At 32.8% G+C, this 15,132-nt stretch overlaps 2 protein-coding genes across 2 annotated transcripts; one reads left to right on the forward strand and one right to left on the reverse strand.

Moving 5' to 3' along the window:
* The first annotated feature begins 1,713 nt into the window (after window positions 1–1,713).
* On the forward strand, window positions 1,714–4,758 carry LOC143634185 (uncharacterized). The gene is made up of 3 exons (XM_077102340.1): window positions 1,714–2,069; window positions 2,162–2,654; window positions 3,790–4,758. Exons 1-3 carry the CDS (start codon window positions 1,714–1,716, stop codon window positions 4,522–4,524), a joined length of 1,584 nt encoding a protein of 527 aa, XP_076958455.1. The 3' UTR covers window positions 4,525–4,758.
* A 7,999-nt stretch (window positions 4,759–12,757) lies between these two features.
* LOC143634186 (uncharacterized) lies at window positions 12,758–13,243 on the reverse strand. The gene has a single exon (XM_077102342.1). The coding sequence runs from the start codon at window positions 13,241–13,243 to the stop codon at window positions 12,758–12,760; it is 486 nt and encodes a 161-aa protein (XP_076958457.1).
* Window positions 13,244–15,132: the final 1,889 nt, after the last annotated feature.

The raw sequence follows: 15,132 nt of genomic DNA on the forward strand, positions 1-15,132 counted from the left end.
ATCATCTCTCGTCCGAGATGCAAACCGAAACCACAAACCTCAACTAGAAACGGAGGATCGAACACCTGAATTGTAATAGACAGATATGTTTAAGTTAAATGAACTCGTAACAATTAAATACAAAAATAAATATTAAACCGCTAAAAGTTGAAAAGTGCGTGACGATCCTTTTTCCATGTAAACTTTTTATTAGAAGTTATTTGGTTTGTGACTTTAGAATGGGCATCTAGCATCTTTCGTTGACATATGAAATACTATATATATAACGTTTGAGTCTAAAATACCGTAGCAAAATAGAAGAACAAATGGGAAGTTCATTATGATATTTCAAAATAGGTCCGGTAAAGACAAGGGACAACAACTTACGCTAAAACTTTTTTTTTGAATGATAAAACCGTTAACACTGAAAACAAAGCCAAGGTTTTTGACATTGATGAATAGTAGTACACGATCCACTGAACTTTTTTAAAGAACGCAATATTTTTTAGGGCAAAAGACCAAAATGTATTAAAAGCAAAGCAATAAAAACATATTCATCCTTATCATAGACTTTCTTATTCTTGGTAACTTTTTCTTCTTCTGCCTTCAACACAATCTGTCTAGCCAAGGACAGACATATGAAGGAGCTAGCTACCCTTCAAATTTACCGATGAGTGCACATTTTTTTTATTTTATATATTAGAAATATTTGATGAAATATTAGAATACCCTTAGATTCAAAAATCCTTTTTTGCTACCACTAAAATTTCCTTATAAATCCGCCACTTTGCCTACCAACAAACCTGTTATCATTAAGTCTGACAAGAAGAGGGGGGGGGGGGGGGGGCTCAGTAATGTCTACACAAGCGTGCTTCCCCTCGTTCATCCAAACAAAAATACATTCACAGGCTAGAGAGTAAATCTCCCTTCAACCGGATCCAACAATAAATTCACACAAACCCGTTATCATTTACACGTTACATTTATTAAGAAATGAGAGATTCTGTTCTAGAAGAATTAAGAACTTCAAGTATCACATTTTGTTTTATCACATTACATATGTTTTAAAAGCTTTATTATAAATTAAAAACTGTATTAAATTATTATTAATAATAAATATAAATCTCCCATTTGTGGCCTACTGGTAGACTCAAGTTCGAATCTCACTCGTGCTATTTTTGGGTGGATATTGCCAATAAAGGATTTGAACTAGGCATTGTGCAAAGGTTGTCAGTTCAAACCCTAATTTCACCCGGGTTTTCGTCCCACCGTGTGTTACGTTAGAGAGTTATGCTTTTGTGGTGTCACAACGACTGTCAAGTGGCAGTCAGCGGTACGATTTCCTGGAGAAACAGCCAAGCCAAACTCAAAAGCCAATATTAAACCGGTTAAGACAACATAGTTTTGCCGTTTTAAAAATAATAATAATAATAATAAATATGATCCTAGATAAACATTAATTATTCCCGATTCTTCACCCTGGCAACCCCGAAAAAACCCCAAAAAGCAAAGGGCAAATTCGTAATCACAAGTGACACCCCTGTTCACACAACCGGTACCTTGCTATTCATTCACTAAACCGGTTACCTTATATAATAATAATAATAATAATAATAATAATAATAATAATAATAATAATAATAATCAAACCCAACCCAAACCCATAACCATTCCAAACAAAACTAATAAACCAAAACAAAACAAACAAAACATAACAAAAACAAACATCAACACATGAACCCTTCAATAACCAAACCATCACCGGACGACGACACGCACCACTCACCGGTTCCGGCCGTTTCATCTCCGGTTCCGGCGGTTCAGTCTCCGGTTCCGGCATGGGGCACATGGGAGGACCTGTTACTAGCCTACGCCGTTAACCGCTATGGCTCCAAAAACTGGGACTCCATATCGTTAGAGTTACGTAAACGTAGCTCTGTTGTGAACATCACTCCGGTTTATTGCGAACAGAAATACGATGAACTTAAACGCCGGTTCACTGACCAAAACGACGTCGTTATGGACGAATTGAGAAAGTTACGTGTCTCGGAACTGGAGCGTGAACTCCGTAATTACGATCTGTACATCACGTAATTATTATTATTATTATTATTATTATTACTATTATTATACAGATCTGTTATGAATCTAAATATCTAATGTTTTGATGAATTGATTTTAGGTCTTTGCAGACGAAGGTGAAGAGATTGACGGAGGAGAGTGAGAAAACCGGTGACCGGAAAACGACGGATGCGGCGGAGGACACGGCGGTTTCCGGCGAGGAGAATGATTCCGATCGGGAGAATCAATCGGTTAACGGATCTAACGGAAACCTAGAAATCGGTAACGGAAGTGGAAACGGAAACATTAACGGTAACGGAGGGGTAACGGAAAACGAAAGAAATGACGTGGAGGCGGTTTTAATACCGGTTCGGGAGGGAAAAGGTAATGGAAATGGACCGGAAGGAAGTGAACCGGTGAAGAGTGAACCGGAGTCGGATTTACAAAGCTCGGCTAGTGTTAAGTCGATTAATGACAGGATGCCACGTGGCACCAAGGAGGATGAGGATCAGTCTACGGATAGTGTGCCGGTTCGATCCTTGCCGTTGGTTGATTTTTTGCATAAGGTTCAGAAGGCCGGCTCGGTCGTGCTTGAGCGGCGGCTTGATCGACAGGTTTGGTATTATGTTTTGGACGTTTTTAAAAGAGTTTCCGGTTTAAAGTACGGGTTGAGTATAATGAAACATTTAGTCTTTAAAGCGTAAAAAATTGAAATAAAAAAAAGGAATAATGGTATGTACGGTTTGTTTTAATGTCCCGTCAAAAGAATGAGCTTTCCGGAAATATCTAAAAAATGATTGTAGGTGATTTATTATGTTTTTTATATTTATTTTAGGTTAATATAGTAAAAAGCTAATATATATATTTTTTCTCTTAAATATATAAAAAAAGTGCTTAACAAAAATTTTTGACCTATTAAATTATATAATTATGTAAAATTAAATTACTTAATAATATGAAAAAGACATTAAAGTTCACTCAACCAAGTTTTCTACATATCTATTATAGGGTTAATAATATAATAAAAAATAACATATTTTATGTTTTTAAAAATACTTTTGATGTATTAAAGTTTATGAAAATGCCAATAAAGCATGTTAAAAATAGTAAAAGTCCTATTTTAGAATGCGTACACTTTTTTAAAGTAGTTGAATTTATGATTTTTTTTCTAAATAAATAACAATACATTACTTTTTAAAATTAGTCAAATTACGCATAATGCATATAATCTTATTTTGGTCGCTTAAAGTTATAACGAGTCATTATTTTAAATATTTACATAGATGGATCGAAATATTTTTGCCTTTTTTTTAATGTTTTCGGAATTTAATGCATAAAAAAATTATTTTTATAGATTTTTTCATAATAAAAGGGTAAATTCATGTTGGTCTTTTTAAGATGTTAACTCTTTATTTTATTGAAATGATATTAAAGTACATTAAGCTTTCATAAATAACAACATACCTCGTCATAAATATAAAACAAATAAAATTATAACTTTTGAAAACACAAAAAAAAAACGTACATCATGTGGTTAACCACGAGTCACATTATTACTATTTAAATATTAAAAGTTCCAAAAACCTCCGTTAACGTGGATAGAGAGATTGCTTCCGTCCAGATATCCTCTCGACGTCATAAACACGACAAGTATAAGAAAAAAGCTACTATTAACAAAAGAAGTAAAGAACTTAGTAAAGCAAAAATAAACATAAATAACATCACAAAACAACTACATTATGTTTGCAGGAAAAGATGAGGTACAAGAACTTAGTAAAACAACACATTGATTATGAGACACTACAAACCAGACTCAAACAAGGCCAATATTCGGACGGCAACGATAAATTCTATCGAGACCTTCTTCTACTCGTCGCCAACGCTCGCATATTCTTCCCTAAACAATCCATAGAGTCGACTGCAGCCGTTGACCTTCGACAACTTATTCTAACCGAAATGTCCTCCAAGAAAAAACACAAAACCGACCTAAAACGACCCGATTCGTCCCTTCTCAAGCCCAAATTATCCGGACCAATCGTCGTTTGTAGAAAACGAAGCTCGATAACTGCTAAACAAACGGCCTCGAAGGGTTCGGGTTCGAACCCCGAGAAGTTAAGCGAACAAACGGGCTCGGGTTCGTTTACGCTAAATAACAAAAAGAAAGGGAAAATGCCCGTTACCGAACCCGAACCTGAAACGAAACCCGAGAAGAAAAAGAAGCTAACCGAAGCCGAGGAGAAGAAACAAAGCGCCGCGAAGTTTTTGAACCGTATGAAGCGGTCCAATGAGTCATCGGATCAAGCGGGTAAGAAGAGTTCGGGTTCGGGTGGAAAGCAAGTTAAAGAGCAAGGGAGTCCCGGGAAGAGAAGCGTCGGTCGGCCGCCGAAGAGGGCGGCAGCAATGCCCGTGTTGGGAAAACGCAACCGTGAATCGTTGGATTCCGAGTCGGGTTCGAAACAGACCAAGAAAAGATCAAAGAGGTGATGTAGTGATGTTAGTATTATATATGTTTTCAGGTTATATGTTTTTAGCCTTTTAGGTATGATTTGAAAGTTAGTCTTAACCTTGTTGGTTTGTTTTCCATGTTGTGTTACATTTGACATGTTGGTTGTTTTGGTAGTTGATATTTAAGAAATTAGCAACCTTTTGTTTTTTAATCTGTACTTAGTTTAGGTAGATGATGAATCACATTTCACGATAAATGACAAAACCGTATGGCTGGCAAATCGTATACTGGGTTAGAGACGACGCGATTAATACAAACATTAAACATAAAAACGACTTGTTTAATGTGGTATTGGTAATTTGAGCGTTACTTATATGGCTTATGTTTCAAAGTTGATAAATAATGAACCCCATGCTTCTAATTTTAATTATTAAAGAAAAAGTATAATATTACGAATTATACCTGAAAAACACTAGTTCAACCTTGGTCTAATCGCTTAGTCCTTTGGTTGAGATCAAGTATTTCCCAAAGGGGGGGTTAAGTGCAATCCGGCCAATATGAGTGTAAGCACCTGCAAAATAGAACATCTTGAGCTCATTACGAGAATGAGGTGAGGGGTCTTCTCGTAACCACCCTTCGGCGTGAGAATCAGTATAGAAGACTGAGTGAATAGTGAATACCAGTTATCGCGGAGCACTAGTGAGTGTTCTCGCTTTAAAGTTTAGATCTTTTTATCGTTGAGGTTTGAGTGATATTTATAGCCGGATTGGAGGGGGGAAGGTGTAGGCCGCCCGCCATATCAGGAATTCCATCAATCAGAGCATTTCCACGTGCGCCCTGAACGTTGGTGGGTAAAGTAGTTGACTGATGGTGATGTTTTGTACCATGTGGTACTATTAGTTGTGTGTTGTCATTTTCTTATTGGCTAGGCGTTCCTTTCAGTAAGATACTTCCTTTTTGCAATATACTTAGGAAGATATTTGACGCTACATTTCTCAATGTGTCAGAGAATATTTGATGCCTGATAGGATGTATCATAGCGCCTAAAGGTGCGGTTTACTGCATGGATAGGTTTGGCACCCTATCTCTTTAATACCTTTTTACTAAACAAGTTTAATGTGTCCAAATGGGTTCTCAATTTGTCACTCCTAAATGGCAACCTTTAAACATGTTACATATTACATTGAAGGAACAGAGTAAGTTAGTAATATGTATTTGTTTATATATCTTTTAATCACACCAACACCATGTTAATAACTAATAACATATATATCAACTTAAAAACTTATAAAAATGAAGGTCATAATATATTGAATTTTGTATACATATCATTTATATGCAATTTGCATGTTAAGTAAGCTTACAACAACTAGTCACCTACTTTAATCCCAATCATATTATTTTTTGACCATATAAAAATCAAATAACTCTCAAAGTTAACTTTACAAACACATCAAACCACTTTAATGGAATCAATCGACATGATCAATGCCACATAAAGGAAAGTCTTTAAAGGGATTGGATTATGCAATTTGGCAACTATTCTTTGTTTCGTAAATATAGTCTTAACAATGATGGTCTAAGAATAGAAAATACGTAACGATACCGTATAATAGTAAATAACTTCAAAACATGATGCTTAATTATCTTTATATATTTTGACATAAAATATCCAATCGATTCAAATTTTGATTCTAAAACATATTTTAGATAATTAGGCATCGTATAGAAAAAATAGGTTTAAACTTTAAAACATGATGCCCAATTATCTGTATATTTTGACATAAAATATCTGATCAATTTAATATTTAACTTAAAACACTTTTTCAAAAAATTATAAAAATAAACAGGTTAAACTGGTCAACCTACAAACCTGTTAGCCAGTTAGGTCGACACGAGCATACCATCTTTAGCTAAACTTGTTAACCCAAAGCTTCTATTTTTTATTTTTATTTTTTTTGTTATGATCTTAGAAATTCGAACCTAAAATCTTATTTATATTTTCCCACTTTTGAGTTCTATTTTAACTTTTTAAGTACTTCCTTTTAATATGTTTTCTTAGTTGTAGCTGGGTTGGGCCTGGTTTGAACAAGTGGGAAAGTCCAGTCCAACTCATTTAGTAATGGTTTACTAACACTTAACAAGTCTTGCCAGTTGCCACATGATTGGAAGACCAAATATGCCCAAACCATGAAGCAAACGGATGCCAGACTGTTGTAGTAGCAGCAGTTTGGTTTCTGAGTTAAGTGCCATTTTAATACACGTGGTTTGTTCAATTACGCAACTTTAGTACCGTCTTTGAATTTATTGTAAATGCCCACCTTACTTTTCTAAAACTTGCAATTTTAATACTTTTTTCTAACCCCGTCTATTTTATCTGTTAAGTCAAGGGCAAATTAGTAATTTTGATTATTTTTTTATTTTCACTTTTAGCTAATTGCCATTTTCATACCCGTGGTTTGTTCAATGACGCAACTTTAGTACTTTTTTTTTGAATTTATTGCAACTTGATACTTTGATTAGTCTTTGATAGATATACAAACCAAAAGAGACATTATATATTATATATTGCAATTAAAAGATAAGTAAATACATGATAGAAGATGAAAAAAAAAACATGAAATGTATTAACATATTTTTTAGCCTTTTGTTCTTGATTGCCAATTTAGTAGCTCAAGATCCGAGTTCATCTTAGCCATTTTTCTTGCATTTTCTTTATGTGCATTGATTTTTTTTTTTAAAGTTCGGGTATGATAGCAGTAGCTTTTTAACACATCGGAGGATCAAGCCAGATTACAATCACACAACTTCGCACTTCTTAGTATAACATCAATTGAACTTGTAGATGAATAACGGTTGACGAATCACATGGACAAAACAATATATCGTAATTTATTGAACTTCAAGATGAACAATGGTTAGGGTTTGAAGGATCAATGAGCGCGAGAGGGGGGTTGATTTGTTCATTTAGGGTTAGAGATGATCTTCTAATTGTATTACGTAGTGCCTTTCTTGGTTTGCCTGTCTATCCAAAACTATTCAAAGTATCTACTTGCAATAAATTCAAAAAAATGTACTAAAGTCGCGTAATTGAACAAACCACAAGTATGAAAATGGCACTTAGCTAAAAGATAAAATAAATAAAATAATCAAAATTACTAATTTGCCCTTGACTTAACGGACAAAGAAACGGTGTTAGAAAAAAGTACTAAAATTGCAAGTTTTAGAAAAGTGAGGTAGCCATTTGTAATAAATTCAAATACGATACTAAAGTTGCATAATTGGACAAGCCACATGTACTAAAATGGCACTTAATTAACCCTTTAGTTTTTAACATTTCAACTTTATTTTTTGGTGTACAACTAGTTGGGGTTTTAACTTACTATTTAAGTTTAAAAACAGTAAAATAAAAGTGTAGCTAAACATACCCATCCTGTGTGTTTTTACTTGCTACACCTCTTCAACTTTTAAATCTTATTTTTCTTAAAATGCTTATCATCACCTCTAGCCAGTGTTTTAAAAACCGATTGGTTCAACCGGTTGAACTAGATTTCGGTGAGTAGCCCGGTATTTTGTACCCGGTATATTTGAGCGGTTTTATGGAACATCAAATCGCTCAGTTTTCAGAGAAAACCGGTTTAAAAGGCCACAATATTTTTTATGTTTCAGACCCATTTTTTTTTGTATATTTTACTTATTTAATGTGATTTTTGTATATTATGATTATATATTTACATGTAACTAAAACTTCTTATTTATTATTGTTAAAATAAAAGTACTTATACCCTTGTTGTCGCGGATGGCGAAGAGAGTGAATTTTATCTTTTAAGTGATCGCGAACTCGATGCGTATAACACTCCGGTGACATAAATCTATCGCGAGCCTTTAAATCAAGTGTTTTTGTATTGTTTTTCTTTGAAATATGGATTAAGTTTTGAATGGCATTTTATTATGACTTTAGTGTAATGGGTTACCGGGGATTTCGAAACATTCACTTACTTTTCTCAAAAACATATTCGTATATATGACCGAATGAAATATCTAAAAAATCACTTTTTTATAAAGCGAACATTAATTGAAGTAATTTATAAAGTGTTGTTTATGAATCAATTCTTTTTATTTTCAATCATCTACACAATTTTATGTATTTTAAAATATGTGTACTCTTGAATTAAAAATAACCGTAATACATCGAAAGCTTTGTGTTTGAGTTATCTTTAACGACAACCCGATACCAACAATTATTCTTCGTCAATGATGAGTAAATTATCGTCAAGTCGTTGATAATGTTATCAATAGTCAATTATATACAAGAAATACATAACTTTCGATCTTATATTAATTTATTATCGGGCGATTATCAAATACTTATCGACGAAGTATCGTTATGTTTAGTTGGAATCATCCTTGTCTCTTTGGGGACCATGCATGATGTAACACCTTTTTTTTCTTGCAACATGAAAGTGAAGTGTGCTTTCCTTGATTGCTCCTTTTAGTTTGTTTTATAAGTTTCCTATTTTACAACATTAAAGTCTTGGTAGGCTGCATTATAAAAATACACATAAAAATATATATAAATCAATATAAAATACTTGTTATTTTAAGATGATATAAAGCAAGTGATTTGAATATGAGAAGAGATTGATTGCTCCTTTAGCATTATAAGCTTTCAGTTTTCCAACATTAAAGTCTTGGTAATTACATTAGTAATATGCAGTTTTAGACCCTGTGGTTTGTTTAAATCTGCGTTTAATCAAGTAGTTTTAAATTTGTGATTTCGTCCCTCTGGTTTCGTTTCACTTGTAATTAAACCCGGTCCCACTAGCCCCGATAAGTATGGTCGTTAAACCCATTAGTGTGCCCCTCACATGAGGGGCAGTTTTGTCTTTTTTGTCCCCAAATAAACCCTGACCCTAATTCATAAGCTCCCTCACGTGAGAGGTGTATTTAGGGAAAAAAGGGCAAAATTGCCCCTCACGTGAGGGGTACGCTGATGGGTTTAATTACCAGACTTAACGGGGTTAGTAGGGTCGGATTTAATTGCAAGTGAAATGAAATCACAGCGACGAACATCGCAAATTTAAAACGATTGGACTAAAAGCGCATATTTAGACAAAACACAGAGACAAAAACCGTAGTTCACTCATTACATAATGTGTGTGTTTATTATTATTATTATTATTTCAAATATTGGAAGTCTCATAAACTTCTTCTTTTTGTTTACGTGAGTTTTCGGGGGGCGATTGGAAACTCGTCATTGCCTTACAGGTAGACTCGAAAACACGTTGTAAAAAATAAAAGAAAGTATGCATGATACATCATTTTCTCTTAATTAGTTGTTTACCAATTTGTTAGTTATGAGAACACGAATTACCAGGACATATAATTTATTTATTTATGTGACGTGACCCAATCTGAATAAAAAATTTTATTTAAACCTAATCAACAAAAAAATCCAAACAGCCAAAGGTAATTGCCCTCATAAAATTTTCTTAATGGTCTATCTCAAGTATTATTACGCACACAAGAACTACTACTAACACAATGAGTCAATAGGAAAGAAACTTGCATTATTATTTATTTATGTTTACCAAACCCCTAAACATTATTAAATTTTCATTTTCTAGAACATAATAATAACAAAAACTCAGTGTTCGATTTTTCTATAAGACTTGGTCATATTCGTTTATTTAAAAGTCTAACTGAACAAAGAAACAAACATGAACACCATATCCATTAGGGACTCATAGTTTTTACTTATCTAGGTTTTTTAAGTTTTTTTGAATTCTCCGGGACGGCTTTGGGCATTTAGTTTTCTTTTAAGGTAGTGTCTTTTCTTACATATTCAATGTGGTACAAGCTCTCACCCGGTTTCTTAAAAGGCAACTTTTAACATTGATATCTTATCAGTCTTGACTCTATGTTGGACACATTTTAACCGTTTGCGGAACTCTGACGAAGAATGCATGTAGTATTTTGTAATCATTATAATGGTCACATCTCATTATTTATAAACCCCTTTCACTTGTATTTCCTATCAAAAGTTATATTGAAGTGCACTAGACTCGCCTCATATGTATTAAGTATTAACTATTAATCATGTTATTGTTGGTTGATTAGAAAAATAGCATATGGATGATAGAGTAGCTAAAGAGACCAATTCAAGGGTAAACAAGTGTCACATGTATATGTATTAATGTTAATGGGTCCTACCTATTCATATATTTGTAAAGATCTTTTATTTTTATTTATCAACATTTCTATCTTCTAAGAGCATCTGCAACGGTGCTAATGGGACACCGTTCGAATCTAGCTGGAAACGAGCGGACTGAAGGTTGCCAGACTTTACCGATGTAGGGTTGGTTCTTGAATGCAATGTGGAAAGTAAAGTTTGCATGCATAAACTAGAGGCAGGCTCCACGTGGCAATTAATTTTCTTTTTATGTTTTATTGTCCGCAAAGAGAAATAGGTTTAGTGATGTTCGGCTTTTCCAACGAACACACTGTCTGCCCGTTTGCACAAATTAGAGGCGGACTCCACGTGGCAATTAATTTTCTTTTTATGTTTTATTGTCCGCAAAGAGAAATAGATTTAGTGATGTTCGGTTTTTCCAACGAACACACTGGCTGCCCGTTTTCATTCTTCTTTATATAATAACTATATTCGTTTTCAATATTTATATATGTATATTTGGATTTTAATTTTATTTGTTGTAAGAAAGTTAATAATTAATATAATTGAGATTTGATGATGAAATGGTTACACAAAGATAAATGATATGCTATAATCCGGTTTAAAAGCTATCTAGGTTTGGTGATACTAATTACCCATTTATTTCTTTATTATAAAATTGTTTCTTAATTATAAATAATATCTTTTTTTTAAATAAAATAGGATATTAATTTTTAATATATCCCTATTTTATAGGATTTTAATATCAAATATTTGATGAGATAATTTTTAATATGATGAGATGTTATAACCCGTTTAAGAGTTATATGGGTTTGGTGAGACCTTTACCCGTGAATTTGAGCCAAATGCGTGAGAAGCCTTCATTTACAAATAAAGCAATCTGATGGCTTGAGAGAATGGTTGTTTTATATTTTTCGTTTTTAATATTTACTTTTTGTATTTTAATTTTTTTTATTATACGAAAGTTAATAATATACTTAGGGTTTGATGATGAAAGGGTTTCATAAAAAAATGATATGTTATAATCTGTTTAAAAGCTATCTGGATTTGGTGACCCATGACCCGCTTATGTTTTTTACTATAAATTGTTTATTAATTATAAATAATATCTTTTTTTAAAAAAATTGGATATTAAATTTTAGTATATCCCTATTTTATAGGATTTTCCTATCAAATAATTAGTAAGATTAATTTTTAATTTAATGAGATGTTATAACCCGTTTAAGAACTATCTGGTTTTGGTAATACACATACCCATGAATTTGGGTTAAATCAATGAGAGGCCTCCATTTAAAAATCAAGCAATCTGGTGGCTTCCATAAAAAAGGGGTGCGACCATATCGTGACACGTAGGATTTTTGGGTTTTCGTTTATATATATTATAGATAGATAGATATAGATTTAAATATGGCAATTGCTTATTAGCTTTCTTATGTACCACTAACGAAAACAAAATAATTTGTATAAATTAATGTTTGCTGGAACCCACGATGGTAATTAATATATGTAAAAAATTTGGTTTTTCTTTAAAAAGCGTTCAATTTCTATAATGATTTTTCTTCATTTATTTTATTACAAAACAATTTGTATATATACAAACTACACAATTTTAGAAGCACAAAAATTGGTAACGGGAAGATAAAAAAAATTGTTTTGATTAGTCGTTAAGAAGATAAAAATACTATTTATTTCTTTAATCTAATTAAATACAAATGAGATATTAAAAAATATTGTAAAAGTAATTTGATATATGCTAAATAATTGTAAAAGTATGTGAAGATGTAGATAGCTAGGTGGAGGTTTGTGAGGTTTGTTGTTGTAGAAGATCGTGTGAGTTTTTAAGAAAAATTTAGAATTTGATGTGGCACTGATGTAACGGTTTGTGAAAGTTTGTTATCGTGGATGTTCTAAGTTCTAATAGTAGGATCACACTCTTAACCACATTTGCATTATATTTATAAGATAGAAACATATTATTCTATATATGTTGCTAACTATAATGCATCTAATAGACTAAAACCCTATGTTGAGAAGCAAACCAAACCTATCATAGCCATGCAAATGGTACCCTTTACAATTCACAAACTTCTAGCCATCATTTCTTGAAATCTTCTATCAGATTCTTGCTTCTCCAATGCAAACTTCTCATGACAATTCACTATAAATCTTTCTGCAAGATCATTGATCTCGACCTCAATGATTTCGCTATCAGTGTTCTTCTCTTCAAGCCAATGGAGGTACCCCGAGAGTTGTGACTCTTGTGCGACATCCTCTTCAAAAGAATCCCACTTGGGATCACATACATAATCGATAAAAGCGTCGTAAATCGAACCTTTTGGGACAAAATGGGAGGGGCTAGTGTTATAACGAAACCTAAACGAACCAATAGAGAGTTTCTTCTTGTTTTTGTTCTTCTTGAATAGCAAAGACACCAAGATTTGAATGTTTTTAAGACGCGCCTCTTCTACTATCTCAATGAGAACAGATTTAGCCTTCGTGAAAAGACGAGTGACACGAATTAGTTGAGAGAAGATGAATTTTTGGATTAGGGTTTTTGTTTTCATGGAGGTGAAGTGTGCATGGAGCTAGAAAATGATGAGAGCAAAAGTGATTTATTCATAGGGGATCTTTAATGTCCAAATATATTTCTTTTTGCCATTTTGTGTCTTTTCTAATCGAATATGTTTTAATATTTTTCTAATGAAGATTATTTTACTTTATTTTTTCTTATGAGCTTAATGTTATCTAAAATATTAACTATTTAAAATAGGTTATCCCTTACGCTGTGTTCTAGAGTTTCATTTAAAAAAGGAAAGGAAAAGAAATGAAAAGGAGAAATAGAAAAAATATGTTGTGTTCCCGAGTTTCATTTAAGAAAGAAAAAGGAAGGAAAATATAAAAAGGGTGTTCTCGAGTTTCATTTAAAGAAAGAAAAGAATGGGAGGAGAGAGAAAATAATGAGTAAATTAAGTGAATTTATATCTTTCTAATTTGGAAAGATTTGGAAGGAAAATAAATTGAAGAGAATGAGGAGATGCAAAAGAAAAAAATAAGAAGAGAAAACTTTCTTTTCCTTGCTTTTCTTTTCATAAATAAACTCGAGAACACAGTGTTACTTACGGCCCAGTGATAGGAAGATTTGGGTTCTTTAATAGAGACCCAAGTTTGATCATCACTTGTGTCATTTTGTGTGGATATTGGCAATAAAAGATTTCAGTTGGGCTTTGCGAGGTTGTCAGTTCGGTTCCCGAGCCCACCCGGGTTTTCGTCCCACCATGTGTTATGCCAGAGAGTTCTGCTCTTGTGGCGGCACAACAACTGTCAAGTAGCAACCGGTGGTATGGTTTCCCCGGGGGAAACGCTCAAGCCAAACTCTGAAGCCGGCGTGTCCCAATTAAGACAACATAGCCAGACCAGAATGAGGCAACGAGACTCTCCAAGCTGGAGAGTGTGATGGTCTAAACACAAAAAGGAAAGTCGTCGTTCTAAAAATAATTTTCTTTTGTTTGATATATGCTTTTAGATAATATTTAAAACTCAAAATAAAATAATTAACCTTCATTTATTTTAATTATTTTTTTAAATATTTAAAATAGCCTAGTTGCCTGTTTTTTTTTAGTCAAATATTTCGTGAATGGTGGTTGTAATTACTATAAACCGACAAAGTAGTTGACAAGCATTCAAAGACAAACCGCTCTATTGTAAATCATGTTGGGTTAGGGGTTAAATTCATGGGAAAATTCTTAAAATAGCAAATAGATTTTAGTTTTATTTCTCAAACTTAATAATTTTAAAAATGACTCTCTTTAACTTATCTTTAACCATGTGTTAGGAAATCTAACAAGTCTTTGACTACATGTTAGCATAACACGTCGTCAAAAATGCGTTAGATTTCCTAACACATGGTTAAAGACGCTAACATGTCGTCAAAGACGCGTTAGATTTCCTAACACATGGTTGAAAATGAGTTAGGCCTTCAAACACGTAGTTAAAGATATGTTAGCACCAAACGTATAGTCAAAGATATGTTAGCTTTTTGTTTGTTTTTTTTAATATTATATTTTTATAACTAGTTTTATCTATATTTGTTTTTCTTTTATAACTTTTAATATCTTAAAGTTTTATATTATTTCGAATATACCGACGAGACATGCTTACTTTTACCTACTGACTGACATAAATTTTATTTAAAATTGAGCGGGGTCAAATTTTATTGAACATTTCGATATTGATTTGGCACTCGAGTTTGAGTAAGTTTATGTCGGTCAGTGGGTAAAAGTAAGCGTGTCTCGTCGGTATATTCGAAATAATATAAAACTTTTATATATTAAAAGTTATAAAATAAAAACAAATATAAGTAAAACTAGTTATAAAAATATAATATTAAAAAAAATAAACAAAAAGCTAACATATCTTTGACTATACGTTTGGTGCTAACATATCTTTGACTACC

The sequence above is a fragment of the Bidens hawaiensis genome, unplaced genomic scaffold (genome assembly GCF_021521415.1).
Source record: "Bidens hawaiensis isolate Kalapana, Puna unplaced genomic scaffold, B.hawaiensis_p1.1 tig00007028_1, whole genome shotgun sequence".
NCBI classification, from domain to species: Eukaryota; Viridiplantae; Streptophyta; class Magnoliopsida; order Asterales; family Asteraceae; genus Bidens; species Bidens hawaiensis.

What these genes read in the sequence shown, in the direction of transcription:
- LOC143634185 (XM_077102340.1), top strand. Translation starts at nt 1,714, where the DNA reads ATGAACCCTTCAATAACCAAACCATCACCGGACGACGACACGCACCAC. An exon ending in AATTACGATCTGTACATCAC is followed by an intron (nt 2,070 to 2,161) that starts GTAATTATTATT and finishes AATTGATTTTAG; the next exon opens with GTCTTTGCAGACGAAGGTGA. An exon ending in AGCGGCGGCTTGATCGACAG is followed by an intron (nt 2,655 to 3,789) that starts GTTTGGTATTAT and finishes TTATGTTTGCAG; the next exon opens with GAAAAGATGAGGTACAAGAA.
- LOC143634186 (XM_077102342.1), bottom strand. Translation starts at nt 13,243, where the DNA reads ATGAAAACAAAAACCCTAATCCAAAAATTCATCTTCTCTCAACTAATT.